Consider the following 19823-nt stretch of genomic DNA (forward strand, 5'->3'; position numbering starts at 1 on the left):
AATTGAATGATTGAGTGGTATCCAGAATTGTGGTGGCAACACACATTATTGAAAATAGTGACACTTGCTTTTTCTTGACTCTATAATTCACTTATTGTTATAACTGTAACTGTAATGGTACATCGAAAGTTTTAATACATTTATTGTTTTAAATTTTTCCTTGTTTTTAAAAGTAATTGTCTCGATATAACTAATTCAAAACCGAGAGAGGTGTTAGACAAGGATGCATGTTGTTACCTAACTTATTAAACATTTATGGTGAACATGTCATGAGGATGGCTTTAGAAGGATAAGCCGGTGAAGTAACAGTAGCTGGTAGGAAAATCTCCAATTTAAGATTTGCTGATGACACTACACTTATAGCAGCAAATGAGTAAGAAATATTTGATCTCCCGCGAAGAGTTGAGTGCGAGAGCAATAAAGTTGGTCTGAATATCAATAAAGCTAAGACAAAAATAATGGTGGTCGACAGATTAGTCACTATTCAACTAACTAACATGTTACAGGAATACCATTTGTCTATCTCGGGTCTAGTATAAATAATGATGGTAACTGTGAAGAAGTTCGGAGACGTATTGGTATGGCAAAAAATGCGATGAGTCGCCTAACTAAAGTTTGGAAAGACAGATCTATCTCTCAAAATATCAAGATGAGACTGGTGAATGCCCTTGTATTCTCAATATTCCTATACGGGGCAGACTTGGACTCTTCGCGCACGCGAGCGCCAAAAAATTTATGTCTTTGAGATGTGGTGCTGGAGACGAATGCTGCGCATACCTTGGACAGCTCATAGAACAAACGTTTCCACTCTAAACCAACCTGAGATTAAAAAAAGGCTGTCCACAACATGTCTGCAACGAATTCTGTAATTCTTCAGTCAGGTGGTTCGCAGAGGTGACGATAGTTTGGAGAGATTAATTGATTCTGGAAACGTTCCGGGGAGAAGATCAAAAGGACGATCACCAACTAGAGAGTCTCGATATAGACAATAGATTTAATTGGATATAAATCAGAAAAAAATATAAAAAAAGATTGTGTGTACTTTGTACGCACGTAAGAAGTTATACTTCTATTTTTATGATTTCAACGGAACAAATATATTTTAAACATTTTAATTGTATTTTTATTTAAATATTAAACTAATTTTAATACTTAAAATAATACCAAAAATTAAAAATAACGTTAATACGTCATTTTTTATGAACTAGAGCGTCTCCGCAATTGCTTTTCTCGTGAGGAATCGTATAAACTCTAAAAAACGTCGTTTTCGACAAAAAACTTATACTATAATTTTTTCATGCCTTTCGATTTTCTGATGTATTTTCGTCAAATTTTAAAATCATTAAAAATGGTAAATTCTCGAAAAATAATTTTAATCAGTCATTTTTTGACGAATTGGAGCGTCCCAGCTACTGCTTTTCCCTTAAGGAATCGTAGAAAATCTAAAAAGCGTCAGATTTTCTACACAATTTTAATAGAAGTATAACTTCTAACGTGCATGGAAATTACACACACATTCTGTTTTTCTACGTCTAGTAATACGTCCAAAATTATACAGGGTGTTTGGTAAAGAATGGACCATAGCTTAACCTGAGGTTAAAATAGGTCGATTTAAGCTAACTTACCTTAGTACAAAAGTTGATAATAACCGAAATACTGGGTGTCAAAGTTAAACTTTTATTTTATTTATTTTTGAATATTTCCTGACAGGCATGGGACAACAAAACGAAATTTGGTAAGTGGTGCTGGTATTGTACAAACTACTAAAATATGTTAAACAAACCTTTATGGCTACTACCAGAGGCGTACGACGGGGGAACGTGAATGGTTGATCCTTCCCAAATTCTACGGCACTGGCGGAATTGCTATTTTAGTGCAATTTTTTGATTCTCCAATACTTTCTTTGTAAAAAACATACTCTTCATTCGTAACGATTAAGCCATTCGTTTTCGAGATATTTGAAGCTCAAAACGAAGGAGCATAATACATTAATCAAAATAAGTGTGCCTCTTTATTTTTAACTTTAAATATCTCGAAAACTAATGACTTTATCGTTACGAATAAAGAGTATATTATTTGCCTAGAAGTATTAGAGAATCTAAAAATTATTCTAAAATAGCAGTTTTATCAGTGGCGTAGAATTTGGGAAGGGTCAACCATTCACTTTCCCCTGTCGTACGCCTCTGGTACTAGCCAGAAACGATTATTTAACATAATTTTGTAGGGTATACAGTGCCTACACTTTCTGCCAAGTATCACACGGATATGTCAAATTATTTTAAAGTATTCTTTTTTTTTTAAATAATTTATTCTTTATTTTAAACTTTAAGAACTATGTGTGCCCGATACTATAAAACTATTTGACATAATATCCTTATGGTACTTGGCATAAAGTGTAAGTACTGTAAACCCTACTAAATTATGTTAAATAATCGTTTGTGGTCAATACCAGAAGCGTACGACAGGGGAAAGTGAATGGTTGACCCTTCCCAAATTCTACGCCACTGATGAAACTGATATTTTAGCATAATTTTTAGATTCTACAATACTTTCTATGCAAATAATATACTCTTCATTCGTAACTATAGTCATTAGTTTTCGAGATATTTTAAGTTAAAAATTAAAAGGCACACTTATTTTGATTAATGTATCGTTTTTAGCTTAAAGTAACACTCCTAAAGTAAAACACGCCTAAAGTAAAACACTCCTTCGTTTTTAGCTTAAAGTATCTCGAAAACTAATGGCTTTATCGTTACGAATGAAGAGTGTGTTATTTACATAGAAAGTATTGGAAAATAAAAAAAATGCACTAAAATAGAAATTCCGGCAGTGGCGTAGAATTTGGGAAGGGTCAACCATTCACGTTCCCCCGTCGTACGCCTCTGGTAGTAGCCAGAAACGTTTGTTTAACATAACTTAGTAGTGTGTACAGTATCAACAGCACTTACCAAATTTCGTGTTGTTGTCGTCCCATGCCTGTCAGGAAATATTCAAAAATAAATAAAATAAAAGTTTAACTTCGACACCCAGTATTTCAGTTATTATCAACTTTTGTACCAAGGTAAGTTAGCTTAAATAGACCTAATTTAACCTCAGTAATCTAAGGTTAAGCTATGACCCATTCTTTACCAAACACCCTGTATATATAAAAACTATTTAAAAAGTCAATACAACTATAAACTCACTTTTGTCTCTGTTCTCACAACTTTTATAACATGACTTAATAACAACCATAACCATAATAATAAAAATGAGAACAACACATTCTTTAACCACAGCCGCCATACTGGATAATTTTTGACATGTCATTGAAATACCCAATCAGAGCAAACGTATAACGTATCTGCGCGTAGCACGAACAATTTTTGATGAATTCGCGCACATTTACCTTCACTCCGAATCGCGCCTAAAGAAGTATAACTTCAAAAATCAAAAATTTCTTATATTTTGTGGGTAGTGTTTCTCTGATGCGTAGTTTAGTTAATTTATAAATAAAAGTTATGAAGACAGAAGTACATATATCCTTTTTATGTGATATTTCCCAGATGGCACTTAAAAATTTCTAACTTTAGTCAACTTATAGTACAACCATTAACAGAAAAAAACTGGAATAAGTACCTGAGTATTGTGAGTATTGCGTTGTGTAGGCTAAATTTAATTGTTTGGTGCCCCAGAGATAATGGTGAGACATTTGTGGAGGTCTATCTCTAGAGACTGCAGTTCCAAAAGATATCCCACGATATTTGGTAAACCTGCAAAATAGCTGTTAATATAAATTTCGCTCATAACATACATAGTTTCAAAAGTTATGCATCACCTAAAATTATGCTCATTTTGATAGTTGATTAACGGATTCCGCAATTTTTTTTTATTATTTTAGATTTTTCTTTGGTATTTACACAGTTGGGCAAAGGTTTACTCAAACTTCTTTTTTGAACTTACTTCCAAATACAGGATAGAAGAAAAGAAATGTTGCGTCTAGTCCGAATTGCGTTCCGTTTCTTGGGCCTTGTCGAATTGTGTCCCAAATATTTTGCTTACCTGGCCACCGATAACGTGTAGTCCGAATTGCGTTTCATTTCTTAATTAGCCAACCCAATTGCGGTCAGAGGATAGCTTAATAAATATTAGGCAAGCAGGGAAATATAATAAACGTAATATCAACTAACAGTTTATTTTTATATATTATATTAAAAAGCACCGAATTTATAACTAACACATTTAACGAAATTGTAGCTGGAAATTTCACCCCTGTTATACTGGTTAATTTTCTGTTCGAGAAAAATATATTTGCTGGACGTAGCTTTATCTACATTTCTAGAAATATTTTGTTTAACAGAATTTATTTTTACATAAGAATCGGTTTGAATGCGCTTTAATGTTTCAACAAACAAAAAAATATTAGGATGTGGAGACAAACAATAATTTTTAAATTTTGAATGAAATCCCTCACAAGAATTAGTTGTTCTATATACAGATGCGCTATTCTTTGCCAAATTTGTGGAGGAAATGTGGAGTCCTCTTCGATATACGTTTCAACTAGATAGTTTGCAAATGCGTCAACTCCATGATCATCTGGTTTTTCAGGCATAAAATATTCCACAAAACAATCTCCAACTTGGCTCGGAGGAAGATACATTAGGCAAAAAATATGCTTCAGCCATTTACCTATTTCTGAGTTCTCGTTCTTATACTCAGAACTCAACCCCACATTTTGTACTTTACGCCACCTGTCACAAGATTATAGAATAAATTCTTTATTTCAGAAAGTACTTGCATTCAAGAAAAAGTTTGAAACAGGTCAAATTTTATAAAAATTCATCTTTAAAAAATAATGAGAATATTTAGGAGCCAATTTTTTGACAGAGGTTATGACATCTTTTTTTTATGTCAAAAAATAAATTTTTTTGAAGATATTTTACCTACAATTCTTGTTTTAACTTATATAAAATGCTGTTTTTTGTAAAAAAAAAATTGAAAAAATAAATATTTTAAAAAAGAAATTACAGTGAAGTTTGAAATAAACATATTGAAATGTTTAGTTTTACAGCAAAAAAATATGATGACGTCATAAATCAAGTTTTTTTTAACAATCTACTATTTGCCAGTTACATTGCTATACGTATTACTAACCAAACTTGAGCAAGATGAAATCGACAACCAACATTTGCTTCCGGAAAAACTTCTCGCACGCTGGAGTGGATACCTAATTCGTAATCAATCACTATTTTCGTTGGATTTAAATTGCATCCCAAATCTTGACATTTTTTCTTTAATAATTCGAATAATGATTTGTAAGTGAATTTTTGCTTATTAGGTAACAAACAAAATGCAACCGGAACATAAGTGTCATTAATCAATGTATGTAATGTAAATATTTGAAAAAAAAAATTTGAAAAAAATGTTCCATCCATAAATAAAGTGGAATTGTTATACATAAATGAAAGATTAGACAGACATGAAAAAACAACAATATTAAACTGTACATCATTAATCAACAAAAACTGTTCATTTTTGATAGTAAATATTTCAATTTGTTTCAAAAATTCTTGAACATCCTTGGCTGATTTTGGCAATTTTGGAACCGTTTTCAATCGCGTGCGATTAATGTTCTTTTTTATGTATTGCACATCTTTTGTTGACAGAGAGGTAAGTACTTCGCTTTGCTTTTCGATTTCCTTGTGTAACAACTTCGCAGGTCGTTCCGCAATATCTTCTGTTGCTTTTCTTTTAAGAGAATAGGGAACTTGCATAAATTTTTAAATATTAAAATGATATTAAAAAACATAAGGTAACATGATCTTAAAACGCTTGCATAAGAAAAAAACAAATATTTTTAACCCGTACGCTAATTACGACGCTTTGAAAATGCTATAAAATTCAAATATCTTAGGAGGCTCTTGAACGTCCTTCTATTGGTTCGACGGTCAACCGGGCTAGCTAGTCGGAAACAACGCTATTAGGGTAGGTATCACGGGTATATTACATTTTAATCGTCTTTAATGGAAAATTCCTAGGTATTATTTATGTTCATCTTATATATTGTAATAAGTAGTTCCCCAATCAGCTTAGTTTTAAACTGAACTTGATAAAGTTGAGTGCTACTTTGTAAAGAGTTTAAAACGCATAATATGACGGACGAGGGTTTTTCAAAAGGTCAATCTGACTAACTTACCTACCGTTGATGTCTTCATGGTGGCAACTTTTATAAAAAGTAGTGAAAGCTATTCTATTGGAGAAATGCGAGGTGTCAAGGCAAATAAGTAAGAGTTATTAATAAGCATGTTTAAACCGTTTATAACAATAGTTTGGGGTTTAGTGGGTTTGATCTACCTACCTCTAATCGAAGGATTTCGTATATCCTGGAAAATATTACGGTGTAATTTGCATTATAATAAAGATTATATTTTATTGTAATGTTTATTAGTACCTACTGGAGCCTTTCATTATTGTGTTCAAAGCCTTCTGAGAAAAGATTATGGTGATTAGCAGACGTACCGATAGAACGTGTACAAAGCCAACAAAATCCTTCTTTACAAAGTTAATAATACGCATTAATAAGAAGAATCATTATTGTAATTTTACAAGTTAATATCTTTATCATCTCAGCTTATACTTACACCGCATCCCTCGGTAGACCGCAAGCTATAGTAGAAACCCGACTGTAGACCGCATACTATAGTAGCACCAATACTTTTTAGTTACTCTTACTTTTATTACCAAAAGTTTTGTTTATTTTTAAGTTACTTGTTTCTTCTTTGTTCTTCAACACAAGAAACGACAAAAGTAATTTCATAAAAAAGAACTTTTTGATACATGCCAACAGAGATAAAATGTTAATATTTTGCCTGTCACAGAAAAGATCATTTTTGCCACAGAGTAAAACAAGTAATTTCAATTATATTATTTATCTATGGGCAAACTGCATTAAATGCCATAGCCCACCGAACGGGCAAACGATACGAGTGGCCTGTGACGTCAGAGCCCAGCTCTCGCTTTTGAAGTTGTTTGAAACGGAAATTTTAGGCGCGGAACTTTGATCAGATGTTGTACGTACACTATTTATTGTTAAGACGTAATATTTTGAATATAACATTTTAAAACATAAATTAACAATTTTATGCAAAAAATTTTTTAGTGCAAGTTCCCTATTGTTAACTTTCTGGCGAATTAATACTTCTTCGGCAAGCTCATGATTGTGTTCACCACTAACTTTTGAAAACACATTATTTAATGTATATAGTTTTGCTTTACACTTTTTATTTGTACAATACCACACAGTTTCACCAAACTTTTTTAATTCACGAAACTTTCTAAATTTGAATTTTTGAAAAACTGTAAGTGGTTTTCCCCGTTCACTTAACATCATTTCAAAATCCATTGCGCGGTGCGATTGTCTAAGTTCACTCTTTACTGTTTGGAAATAAACTGCAATTTTAAAAATTCCACCCTATCAAGTTAACCTCCACTTTCTCTTATTTTTACTAAGAAACTAATTAGGTAAACCCTGTAAACCCAGGTAATATTGTGTAGGATTAAATTTTATTGTTAGAAACGGAACGCAATTGACCATACAAAACACATTAGCGATATTACCTGAAAATCTCTCAAAATTTTGGACGCAATTCGGATACCTCCAAATGTTAAGTTTTATTTTTAGAATGTTCCTATCTTTAGAAACGATGAAAATAGAGGGTTTTATTCTTTAAAAGTGAAACAAAACTATATTAACAATAAAATATAAGTTAACAAAACCTTAAAAACAGAAAGGCATATAACGTTAACAGTTCTGGTCGACATCTATAAGAATTATTTGTCAACCAAGTATGCACAGCACAACATAAGGGAGGCGAGATTGTTTAATTGAGGCTTTGTGATGTTTTGGAGTGGAATCTCCTTGAGAGTAAGTACGGATTTGTTGTCTCTTTACGTAGTGGCTCTTTAAATAGCGAGAGTTACATTATAGTCCAGGGCGCATCTGTTTTGAGATGGACGTTGAGAGGTGACTCCAATTTTTTTGCAGAAATTACTTGAAAATAAATCAAATAATAATATTTGAGTTATCCTCCCTCTCAAAAAGGTCCGGAACATTGTTTAAATAATCAAAATGTCAAAAATTGAACGAAAAATTCGATTTTTTTCTTCGTTTTTTGATTATAACTTTAAAAGTATTCATTTCCGAGAAAAGTTGTACTGACATAAAAGTTTCGTAATTAGATATCCTACAATATAGAATTGGTTAAAAATTTAAAAAATAGTCACCCTAGTTGCAAAATAGCAATAATTGCAAAAAACCATACAAAAATAAGTATTCGCATTTTAAGTTTTTCAACCATTTATTCTACACTTAGGACCTTCATATTTCACCCAGAAAAACTTTATGATACAGTAAAATAATACTGTAAATTTCATTAAGATCGGTTCAATAGATTTTGCAAAATAAATTTTGCAATCTAGCTTTCGCAAAAAAAATTCATTTTTTCAAAATGTTACAGGACTGAAAATAAAGCAGATAGCAAGTTGAAATTATTATTTGCTTATAGAAGTGTACTGTACCTTTCATTTGCAATTTTCAAAATTAAAATTGATTAATTACCACGGCGTCAGAAAATTTTTGAAATAAATAATAATTTTTGGTGCTACGCGCAGGACAGCGGTGTTCGATTCACGTAAGTTGATTTCCACCAAAATTTCTTCCAATCTTTATCTAATATATTATTTTCTTACTCTATATTTTGTTGTATTTTAATATTTTAATTTCACAAAAATCAAACTAATTTTATTATTGTTTGTGAAATATTGTTTAAACAATTGCATATGTTAAAAAATAATAAACTTTTATTATTTACGTTAAAATATATGAACAAAGAAAGTTTTTGCTAATAAAAGTGTTATTTCAAAGGATAGAGCATGTGTTTTTATTTTGCAATAAACAAATTTATTTATTTATATCGAAATGTAATAAAAATTAAAATGTATCAATCAATATCAAAGGTCATTGGAATGCCCAATCAGAGCAAACTATCCGCTGTCCTGCGCGTAGCATCAATAATTAATGTTTATTTAAAAAAAATCCTGACGCCGTGGTGTTAATCTATTTTAATTTTGCAAAATTGCAAATGAAAGGTACAGTACACTTCTATAAGCAACAAAATTTTCAACTTGCTATCTGCTTTATTTTTAGTCCTGTAACATTTTGAAAAAATGAATTTTTTTTACGAAAGCTGTATTGAAAAATTTATTTTGCAAAATCTATTGAACCTACCTTAATGAAATTTACAGTATTATTTTACTATATCATAAAGTTTTTCACGGTGAGATATGAAGGTCCTAAGTGTAGCATAAATGGTTGAAAAACGTAAAATGCGAATACTTGTTTTTATATGTTTTTTTCACAATTATTGCTATTTTGCAACAAGGGTGACTATTTTTTAAATTTATAACCAATTCTATATTGTAGGAAATTTAATTACGCAACTTTTATGTCAGTACAACTTTTCTCGGAAATGAATACTTTTAAAGTTATAATCAAAAAATTAAGAAAAATATCGAATTTTTACTTAATTTTTTGACATTTTGATTATTTAAACAATGTTCCGGACCTTTTTGAGAGGGAGGATAACTCAAATATTATTATTTGATTTATTTTCAAGCAATTTCTGCAAAAAAATTTGAGTCACCTCTCAACGTCCAAATGTACTAATATTTTTACAGATGCGCCCTGGTCTATTACACACAGATTTTCTTTCTTTGAACACTGTTCTTCAGTGGTGTCATGGCAAAATTAGCAGTGCCGGAACGCACTGCTAATTTTTGTTTACAAAACCTAAATTCTCTATTTATTTTTTTTTTCTTTTCTTAACCAGTGTGGGAACGGCGTTCCCACGCGTTCCCACACCATGACACCACTGCTGTTCTTTCCACACTTTATATATAAAATAATTTCATCTTAGTGTATGATAAGACATAGCCTCCTCACGTATCGCATGTCGTTACTTCCTATTTAAGTGAAGTAAATATGCAGATATTGAATTGGCCCTCTCACAATATTAACATGACTCCTATTGATCACTTATGGAATATTGTCGGAATACAATTCCAGATCCTTCCTGTTTCCTTGCAAAATATAGAAATTATGGTTATTGCTATCTGAAATTCCATAGACTAAAATCAGATACTCTGCATAATATCCTGCATGTCTAGGCAATGTGAAGCTGTTATGTATTAGAATAAGAGGAACAACACGCGATATTAGGTATTACACTCAGGTGCAAAAAAATCGATCCACTGAAAATTTGGTCATTTTTGATGTCTCGAATTTCCTAAACCTGTTGTCCGATTTAAGTGATTTTTTTTACCATGATATAGCCTTATTCATTAACAATATCGCTGTAATAATATTGTTGTTAGACAGATAAACTGCCATTGTATACCGGGTGTACGAACCAAACTGTGTTTTTTTTCTCAAAGTTCGCACCACCCTGTGGACTATTCTAGCATTTATAAAATACTGAAATTAAAACCCAACTATAGCCTCAGGTCTTCTTAACATTCTGTTTTTAGATTCATTCGCTTATGTTGGATAATACAAAAGTTAGGTCCTTTAACAACTGGCCATGCTCGTCATCAGTACAGGGTGTTTCTAAATAAGTGCGACAAACTTTAAGGGGTAATTTTACATGAGAAAATAATGATAGTTTGCTTTATAATCATATGTCCGCAAACGCTTCGTTTCCGAGATACGGGATGTTCAATTTTTGTTTACAAAATGATGATTTATTTATTGCTTTAAAACCAGTTAAGATATGCAAATAAAACTTGGTGGGTTTTAAGACGTAGTTATTGCACATTTTTTGACATACAATTAAGAATTTTATATTCACCATTGGCGTGCATATGGGTAAAATGATCGGCCATAATACCCGTTTGCGTGCCAATGGTGAATATTAAATTCCTAATTGTATGTCAAAAAATGTGCAATAACTACGTTTTAAAACCCACCAAATTTTATTTGCATCTTAACTGGTTTTAAAGCAATAAATAAATCGTCATTTTGTAAACAAAAATTGAACATCCCGTAACTCGGAAATGAAGCGTTTGCGGACATATGATTATAAAGCAAACTGTCATTATTTTCTCATGTAAAATTAGCCCTTAAAGTTTGTCGCACTTATTTAGAAACATCCTGTACTGATGACGAACATGGCAAGTTGTTAAAGGACCTAACTTTTTTATTATCCAACATAAGTTTTAATTTCAGTATTTTATAAATGCTAGAATAGTCCACAGGGTGGTGCGAACTTTGCGAAAAAAACACAGTTTGGTTCGTACACCCGGTATACAATGACAGTTTATCTGTCTAACAACAATATTATTACAACGATATTGTTAATGAATATGGCTATAACACGGTAAAAAAATCACTTAAATCGGTGTCAACAGGTTTAGGAAATTCGAGACATCAAATATGACCAAATTTTCAGTGGATCGATTTTTTGCACCCGAGTGTAGTTTACGTTAGGTTTATTTCTGTTTTTCAAGTTTTGTTAACTGTGGTTATTTATTATTGTTAGTTTAGTATTGTTTCAGTTAAAACCCATGTTACAAGAATAAAACCGTCTTCTTTGTTTTTAAATATCTCAGAGAAATGAAAAAAATACAATGTTCTCAAAATATGAGATTACAACATAATTTCGACGTATAGCCTTTGTATCTTTTCTTCTCTACAAGGTTAGGCCTGGATCCCGCGTACCAAAAAAAGTTGATTAATAGCAAGCTGAAAATTTGTTAATAGCTTAACGGTGTCTAGTCGGACAAACAGTTTAAAAATTTGGAACGTCAGATTACGAAAACGTTCCATGTATTTTGTCGGACAGAACATCCAATTGATTTGTTACACTTTCATTAAACTCTCATACAAAAATCAGACTGCTATTACTAACCAACATGATTCCTGACATTTGACATGTTGTTAGTGTTCCACTAATTAAAATGCCCAGTTGGTGATAAACACCAGTCTGATTTTTGCAGAGTTTAATGAAATGGTAACAAATCAATTGCAAGTTCTGTCCGACAAAATACATGGAACGTTTTCGTAGTCTGACATTCCAAATTTTTAACCTGTTCCACAATTAAAACTTCCCCTGTTCCAGTGTTCTCATGCATCAAAGTTTGTCCGACTAGACACCGTTAAGCTATTAACAAATTTTCTATTGCTATTAACGAACTTTTTTTTTGGTACGCGCGATCCAGGTCTAGGTGTCACAAACTTAACGTAATAAAAATATTTCTTTTCTTCCACCCGTATAAGTGCAAAAAAGAAGTTTGAGTAAACCATTGTCCAAATGTGTAAATATCAAAGAATACGTTAATCTACTCACGAAAAAATCAACTATGAAAATGAGCATAATTTTAGGTGATTTATAATTTTTGAAACTATTTGTATAATCTCATACCTATTAGTTGCTGCATTATAGACATAATTCGGCAGAAAATCGTAATTCAGTTCCCAAAATACGTGCAGAGTAATTCTTCCATAAGGAGCTAGAACATTATGGTTTGCTTCTCTAAACATTGAGTCGAAATCATCGAGAGCTAACCATTTACTTAATAATTTATGGCATAATCGGTTAACCTAAAATATACAACCACATTGTGACAACAATAATATTGGAAAATAAACTAAAATAAAGACACCAATAATTTTTAAGACATTCGGAAAGAATGATAACTTTTAAGGGGGTATGGTCTGAAAATTTTCAAACTCCTAGAATACTTTGAAAATTTACCGGAAATACAGCATGTTGAATATGCTGAATATGACCTTTGCAGCAGTTCCCCTTCTCTTTTGTAAATTATTCCGCGATTCAAAAACATATTCATTTGTGCATCAATTTACGATTTGATAGACAAAAACAAATTGAAAATAAAAGTTGTCAAAACTTTAAATGCGATTTTTCTCAAAACTGCATTTTTTAAAGGCGATGGACATTGTAACTCAAAAATTTAGTATCGATGTGCCACAGTATTTTTTACATTGGAAATAATCAAGTATTGTGCAGTGATTGAATTTTTATTTTTGGAAGGTTTAAAGGCAAAGGAAATTTATGAACTAATGTTGAAAGTCTATAAGAAGTCTTCGCCTTCAATTACTACAGTAGAAATATGAGTTGCTGAATTTAAAACGTAGTAGTACAAACCGTGAATACGATCCAAAAACAGCAACAACACCCGAAATCGTAGAAAAAATGCAGGATATGGTATTGAAAACTCATCCAGTGACTGAAAGTGATTTAGAAGAATCCCTAAGTATCTCATTGGGCAGTGTAAGCAATATTTTGGAATTTCGTCGGAACAACTGTATTGATGTTCAGCGAGACTATACTGAATAATAAAGTTTCTTATCGAATCGCAAAACTTACTGAACAACCCAGTATTTTAGTTTTATTTTTATAATTGTTATACATCAAACTAATACTAAAAATTTTACGAAATAAAAGGCAGATATCGTGCACTGAGTTTTATTTAATCTTGCCCAAGTATACTTTCGCCCCTAGAGCATCTTCAGGGGCATCTGAAATAAGTCAAGAAAAAACGCCATTGTAAAGCAAGAAAAAGTTGGAAAACTTAGACAAAAAATCGAAGATGATGTGTATAAAATCTTCAATAACGTTTTAGACTTACTTCGTGGAAGGTATCCTCGAATATCATTAATTGTCTGAGTGGTGGCAACTTAAAGTAACATATATCCAGCAAATACTTAACGTACACTACACGAAGGACAAACAGATAAAATTGAGTGCCGGTAATTTTGAAGATGGAGGTACAATGAAGAATTCCTTATTTAACGGAAGTGTTCAAGTGATAACTGACAGATGACAACCGATAAGACTATGACTACATGTTATGTACAGTCACTACAAAGTGACCTGCATATTCAAAAATCTATGAATAACTAAGCAAAGACCTCAAGTACAACAGAACAGTAGTACAACGTAGGGCAAGAAGTGAAATTAGAGGTAATTAAAAAAAATTATTGTTAAATAATTTTTTGTAGTTAAAATGTGTAATCCAGTTCCCACCCTCAAACCTGTCAGAAATAAGCTGAGTTGTTAGTTGGCGACAATTTTAGTGGACATGGAATAAATGCAAGAGCCAGGTTGAAAAAAAAAATTGATGAGTGGTTGGTTGCATACTCTGGAGGTTGTTATTACGTAATAAATGTAGAAAGATGAAATTGACCTATTAAAATGAGCTGAATAAAAAGTGAGATTTTAAACTTAATGATATATGAAATACACTCCTGGCCAAAAAAATCGGGACACCTTAAAAATGGGTTATTTTTGATGTCTTGAATTTCCTAAACCTGTTGTCCGATTTAAGTGATTTTTTCAATATATTATAGTCTTATTCTTTAACAATATCGCTGTAATAATATTGTTGCTAGACAGATATTATTGTTATTATTATTATTGTCATTAAATATCGGGTGTATCAATCAAACAGTGTTTTTTCTCAAAGTTTGCCACACCCTGTGGAATATTCTAGCATTTATAAAATACTGAAATTAAAACCTAACTATAGCCTCAGATTTTCGGTTATGTTGGATGATAAAAAAGTTAGGTACTTTAACAACTAGCCGTTTTTCATAAATACAGGGTGTTTTTAAATAACTATGACAACCTTTAAGAGGTAATTCTGCATGAAAAATAATGACAGTTTACTTCATAAACGTATGTTCGCAAATGCTTCGTTTCCGAGATACTGGGAGTAGAAATTTTTCTTACAAACTGATGATTTATGTATTGCTCTAAAACCGGTTGAGATATGCAAATGAAATTTGGTGGGTTTTAAGAGGTAGTTATTGCGCATTTTTTGACATACAATTAAGGATTTTATATTCACCATTGGGGCGCATACGGGTAATATGACCCGTACGGATAATCGTCCGAATTTTTTTAAGGAAAAAATGAGTACGCCGCTGAGACATTTCAAATTAAAAATCATTTTTGAATTCATCAGTCAATTTAAAACGAAAAATCTTTCTTGCCTTTTTTCATATAAGGCGACGTTTTTATATAAAAGAAATAAAATGCTTACAAAGTATTCGAGGTATTCCATATGCATAGAAACTTGCATATTTCAAATAAACATTAAGACATTAAGATGTTTTATATTTTTGCATGAAAACGGCGCCTAATATGAAAAAAAGATAAGTAAGATTTTTTTGTTATAAATTGAACGAGGAATTCAAAAATGATTTTTAATTTGAAATATCTCAGTGAAGTACTAATTTTTTCTATAAAAAAATTAGAACATTACCCGTACGGATCAAGGGTGAATAATAAAATTCTTAGTTGTATGTCAAAAATTGCGCAATAACTATCTCTTAAAACCCATCAAATTTCATTTGCATATTAATACATAAATCGTCAGTTTGTAAGAAAAATTTCAACACCCCGTATCTCCGAAACGAAGCATTTGCGAACATACGTTTATAAATCAAACTGTCATTATTTTTTCATGCAGAATTACCCCTTTAAGTTTGTCGTACTTATTTAAAAACACCCTGTATTGATGAAAAAACATGGCTAGTTGTTAAAGTACCTAACTTTTTATTATCCAACATAAGGGACTGAATAAAAAAACATAATGTTTAGAAAACCTGGGGCTGTAGTTGGGTTTTAATTTCAGTATTTTATAAATGTTACAATATTCCACAGAGTGTGGCGAACTTCGAGAAAAAAACACAGTTTGATTGGTACACCTGGTATACAATGACAATTTACCTAGCACAGGGTTGGCCGGTTTAAACCAACATGCTTAAAACCTTGGTTTAAGTTTAAACCAACTGGTTTTTTTCTTAAAATAACCAGTTAGTTTAAATCTGTTTTTTTTATTTTAATTTTTTACTGAGCCTCCAAACTGGTGTTTTTATTTGAAGTTTTTACTACAGCTGCCGCAAATGAAGAAAATAAGATAAATAATTTCTATTTTTTTACTTTTGAACTTAGTTATTTTGAATATTATAACGTTTGATGATGTTTTTTTTTGTTATATTAATTTTTTTTGTGTGTAAAAAAAGTTGTCTTAATCATTTTTGAAGATATACTTCTTCACGATCGAGAGTGAAATTTTATAATGCCGGTCGCATGCGCACACAGAGAGTATGTAGTTCGTTGCTATTCTTTCAAGATATGTATGTATCAGCGCTATCAGCGCAAATAAGTCATTAAAAGGATATATTAGTGTTTTTAGTAAATGTATTATTTATTATAATTTTTGTGTCTTTGGATTTGTCTTCCTCGGGAATAAGATATTTTATAATAATAGTAAGTATATTTAAAGTATTTTTGTATAAAGTAAGTAAGTAAGTAGTGTAAAGTATTTCACTTGGTCTATTAAATTTGTCAGTATGTATGAGAAATATTGTAACCTGTCAAAGCAAAGGGAATATAGCTCAGTGGTAGAGCGTGTGATCGGAGATCGAGAGGTCCCGGGTTCAAATTCCGGAAGATTCATATTCTTTTTTTTTAATTTTTGGTATCGTTTTAATAAACATTTTTTAAGAGTGGTAGGTAAGAAACTTAGTTTAATATTTAAATAAAATACAAATAATCAGTTAAGTATATTAATTTCGTTGAAATCATAATAATAGAAGTATAACTTCTTACATGCGTACAAAGTACACACACATTCTTTTTTTCATTGTTTATTAGTTAATTTTATAAAATAATTTATTCATTTTTAAAGTTTTTAGACTTATTATACTTAGGTATCAAAAAACCTGGTTTAAACCAAAAAACCTGGTTTTTTGGTTTTTTTCGAAAAAACCTTGGTTTTTGCCAACCCTGCCTAGCAGCAATATTATTATAGCGATATTGTTAAAGAATAAGGTTTTAATATATTGAAAAAATCACTTAAATCGCACAAGTGTAGGAAATTCGAGACATCAAAAATTACCCAGTTTTAAGGTGTCCCGATTTTTTTGGCCAGGAGTGTATTATACCACTGTTAAGCCAAACCTGAAGTCCATGATCAGAATATAAAATTGAAGTGTCCATTATCCAAGACTAAATGAAAACAGCGAGGGCTATGTGAATATATTGTCAATGAAATAAACTGCGCGTCATAGAAAACGGGCACCCTAAAAAATGGGTCATTTTTGATGTCGCGTATCTCCTAAACCTGTTGTCCGATTTAAGTGATTTTTTGAATATGTTATAGCCCTATTCTTTGTCGATATCACTGTATTAATATTTTTGCAAAACAGGTAAATTTTCATTATATACCGGGTGTACGAATCAAACTGTTTTTTTCTCAAAGTTCGCAACACCCTGTGGCATATTCTAGCATTTATAAAATACTGAAATTAAAACCCAACTATAGCCTCAGGTTTTCTTAACATTCTGTTTTTTGATTCATTCATTTATGATGGATAATACAAAAGTTATGTACTTTAACAACTAGGCATGCTCTTTATCAGTACAGGGTGTTTCTAAAGAAGTACGACAAACTTTAAGGGGTAATTCTGCATGAAAACATAATGACCGGTTGCTTTATAAACATATGTCCGCAAATGCTTCGTTTCCGACATACAGGATGTTGAATTTTTTCTTAAAAACTGACGATTTATTTATTGCCCTAAAACCGGTTGAGATATGCAAATGAAATTTGGTGGGTTTTAAGACGTAATTTTTGAACATTTTTTGATATACAATTAAGAATTTTTTATTCACCATTGGCGTACATACGAATAATATGATCGGTCATATTACCCGTATGCGCTCCAATAGTGAATATAAAATTCTTAGTTGAATGTCGAAAAATGCGCAATAACCATCTCTTAAAACCTACCAAATTTCATTTACATATTGTAGCGGAAGAGAAATCTTGGCCGATCCCCGTATAACAGTAAACACCTCGAGAATGACGTAATCGGATGTGCTAGGCCTCGCCGGAGAATTCTGGAAGGTACGTCACGTAGGCGGAACAAGCCGATAGCTCGAGATGGGAGTCGATTGTTCCAGAATAACAACTGGGTATAAATACGGGCATATTTTGTAAATAAGTTTAGTGTATAAGATAAATTCGTCTGTAACTTATATAAATAAAGTCGTATATAAATTACGAACCGCTAGTTTTATTGTAATTAGAAGTAATTACACTAATCACGCTACAGTTGGTGTCGGTGTTCGGTAAACTTAATGCGATATAAATAAGTGAATTACAGAGAGACTTTAAAAGACTTTTGAACTTTATTCGTCGGGAATAACCGGAGTGCGTTAATTGTTCGGTATTCGGAAAGACTTTAAAAGACTTTTGGACTTTATTCGTCGGGAATAGTTAAAGTGCGTTGATTGTTCGGTATTCGGAAAGACTTTTAAAAGACATTTTGGAAAGTACGTGTGTGCCGACCAAAGATGTTGCTACGAGAACTTACAGTAAAACAGCTCCGTGAACAGCTAGAGGAACGGGATCTGGACAGCAGTGGGCTCAAGATAGTCCTACAAGCACGACTCGAGGAAGTCCTAACGAAGAACGGAGATGATCCAGAGACGTTCCACTTCCAGTCAGCAGAACAAGCAATCTTATCGAAATTAAAAACTGTTTCTAAAACGATTGATGATACTTCTAAGATAAGCAACGAGAAATTTGAAAGTGTTTCTCAAAAGATCGATGAAACTTCTAGACAGAACAACGAGAAATTTGAAAGTGTTTCTCAAAAGATCGATGAAACTTCTAGAAAAAGCGACGAGAAACTTGAAGAAGTTTGTAAACAGAACAACGAAAAACTTGAAGAAGTTAGTAAAAAAAACAATGAGAAATTCGAAACCATTTCTCAAAAGATCGATGAAACTTGTAGAAAAAGCGATGAGAAATTTGAAAGTGTTTCTCAAGTAATAAAAGACGTTTGTAGACAGACCGACGAGAAATTTGAAGAAGTTTCCAGAACATTCGATAAGATACAGAAAAGTGTAGACGACAATAAAGAAATGCTAGAAGAGAAGATCAAACAACTAGAAAGCATGATAACTGATACAAAAGTACAACCATCAGTTAATGCAGTAGCTTCAGATCTTGTAGTGAAGGATGAAACACCGAGAGACGAAACATCGCATCATATGAGATTTAAATTACCACCATTCGATGGGAAGTCCTCTTGGTCCATATACCTTAGACAATTCGAAGCTATTGCGACCGCCAACCATTGGACCGAACAAGAAAAGGCTGTTTCCTTGACTGCTGCTTTGCGAGGTGATGCTGCAGATATATTAAGATCAATTCCTAAGGGTCAAGAAAAATGTTACCAGACCTTGTTCACTCGTCTAGAAAAACGCTATGGAGATGCCCATCTACAACAAGTATACAAAGCACAACTGCGAAGTAGAAGTCAACGAGCAAGTGAGAATCTGCAAGAATTTGAAGCAGATGTGGCTCGTGTGGTGCGGTTGGCTTATCCAGAGGTGCCAGACAGCGTTTTAGAAGAAATTGCAGTAGATACCTTCGTCAATGGGCTGAAAGATAATGAACTACAGAAAGCTTTACGACTAGCAAGACCGAAAGTTTTAGATGAAGCACTTGCTATTGCCTTGGAACACGAAGCAGCTAGCCAAGCTTCACGAAACAATCGAGTAATAGCCGTGGAAAAAGGCGATAAGAGAAAAGATGAACGTTTGGTGGAAATGGTACGGAAGGTGATTCGTGACACGATGCCGAAGAGACGCGTGAAGAGGGCTGGAAGAGTTCGTTCAAATACAGATGCTTCCTCGATACGGCCATGCGGTGAAAGTTGTAATCACCGGCTTAAAGTAGAGGAACGA

At 32.2% G+C, this 19823-nt stretch overlaps 1 protein-coding gene across 1 annotated transcript in view; it reads right to left on the reverse strand.

The window, feature by feature from the left end:
* The window catches only part of LOC114336529 (cytoplasmic FMR1-interacting protein), a 145655-nt gene that overhangs the window by 37201 nt on the left and 88631 nt on the right, over positions 1–19823 (reverse strand). Inside the window, exons 13-14 of the mRNA XM_050641484.1 lie at positions 12456–12634; positions 3619–3752 (exon numbers count right to left, since the gene is read on the reverse strand). Of these exons, the coding sequence (XP_050497441.1) occupies positions 3619–3752; positions 12456–12634 (313 nt within the window). The remainder of the gene's footprint in view (positions 1–3618; positions 3753–12455; positions 12635–19823) is intronic.

The sequence above is a fragment of the Diabrotica virgifera genome, chromosome 10 (genome assembly GCF_917563875.1).
Source record: "Diabrotica virgifera virgifera chromosome 10, PGI_DIABVI_V3a".
NCBI classification, from domain to species: Eukaryota; Metazoa; Arthropoda; class Insecta; order Coleoptera; family Chrysomelidae; genus Diabrotica; species Diabrotica virgifera.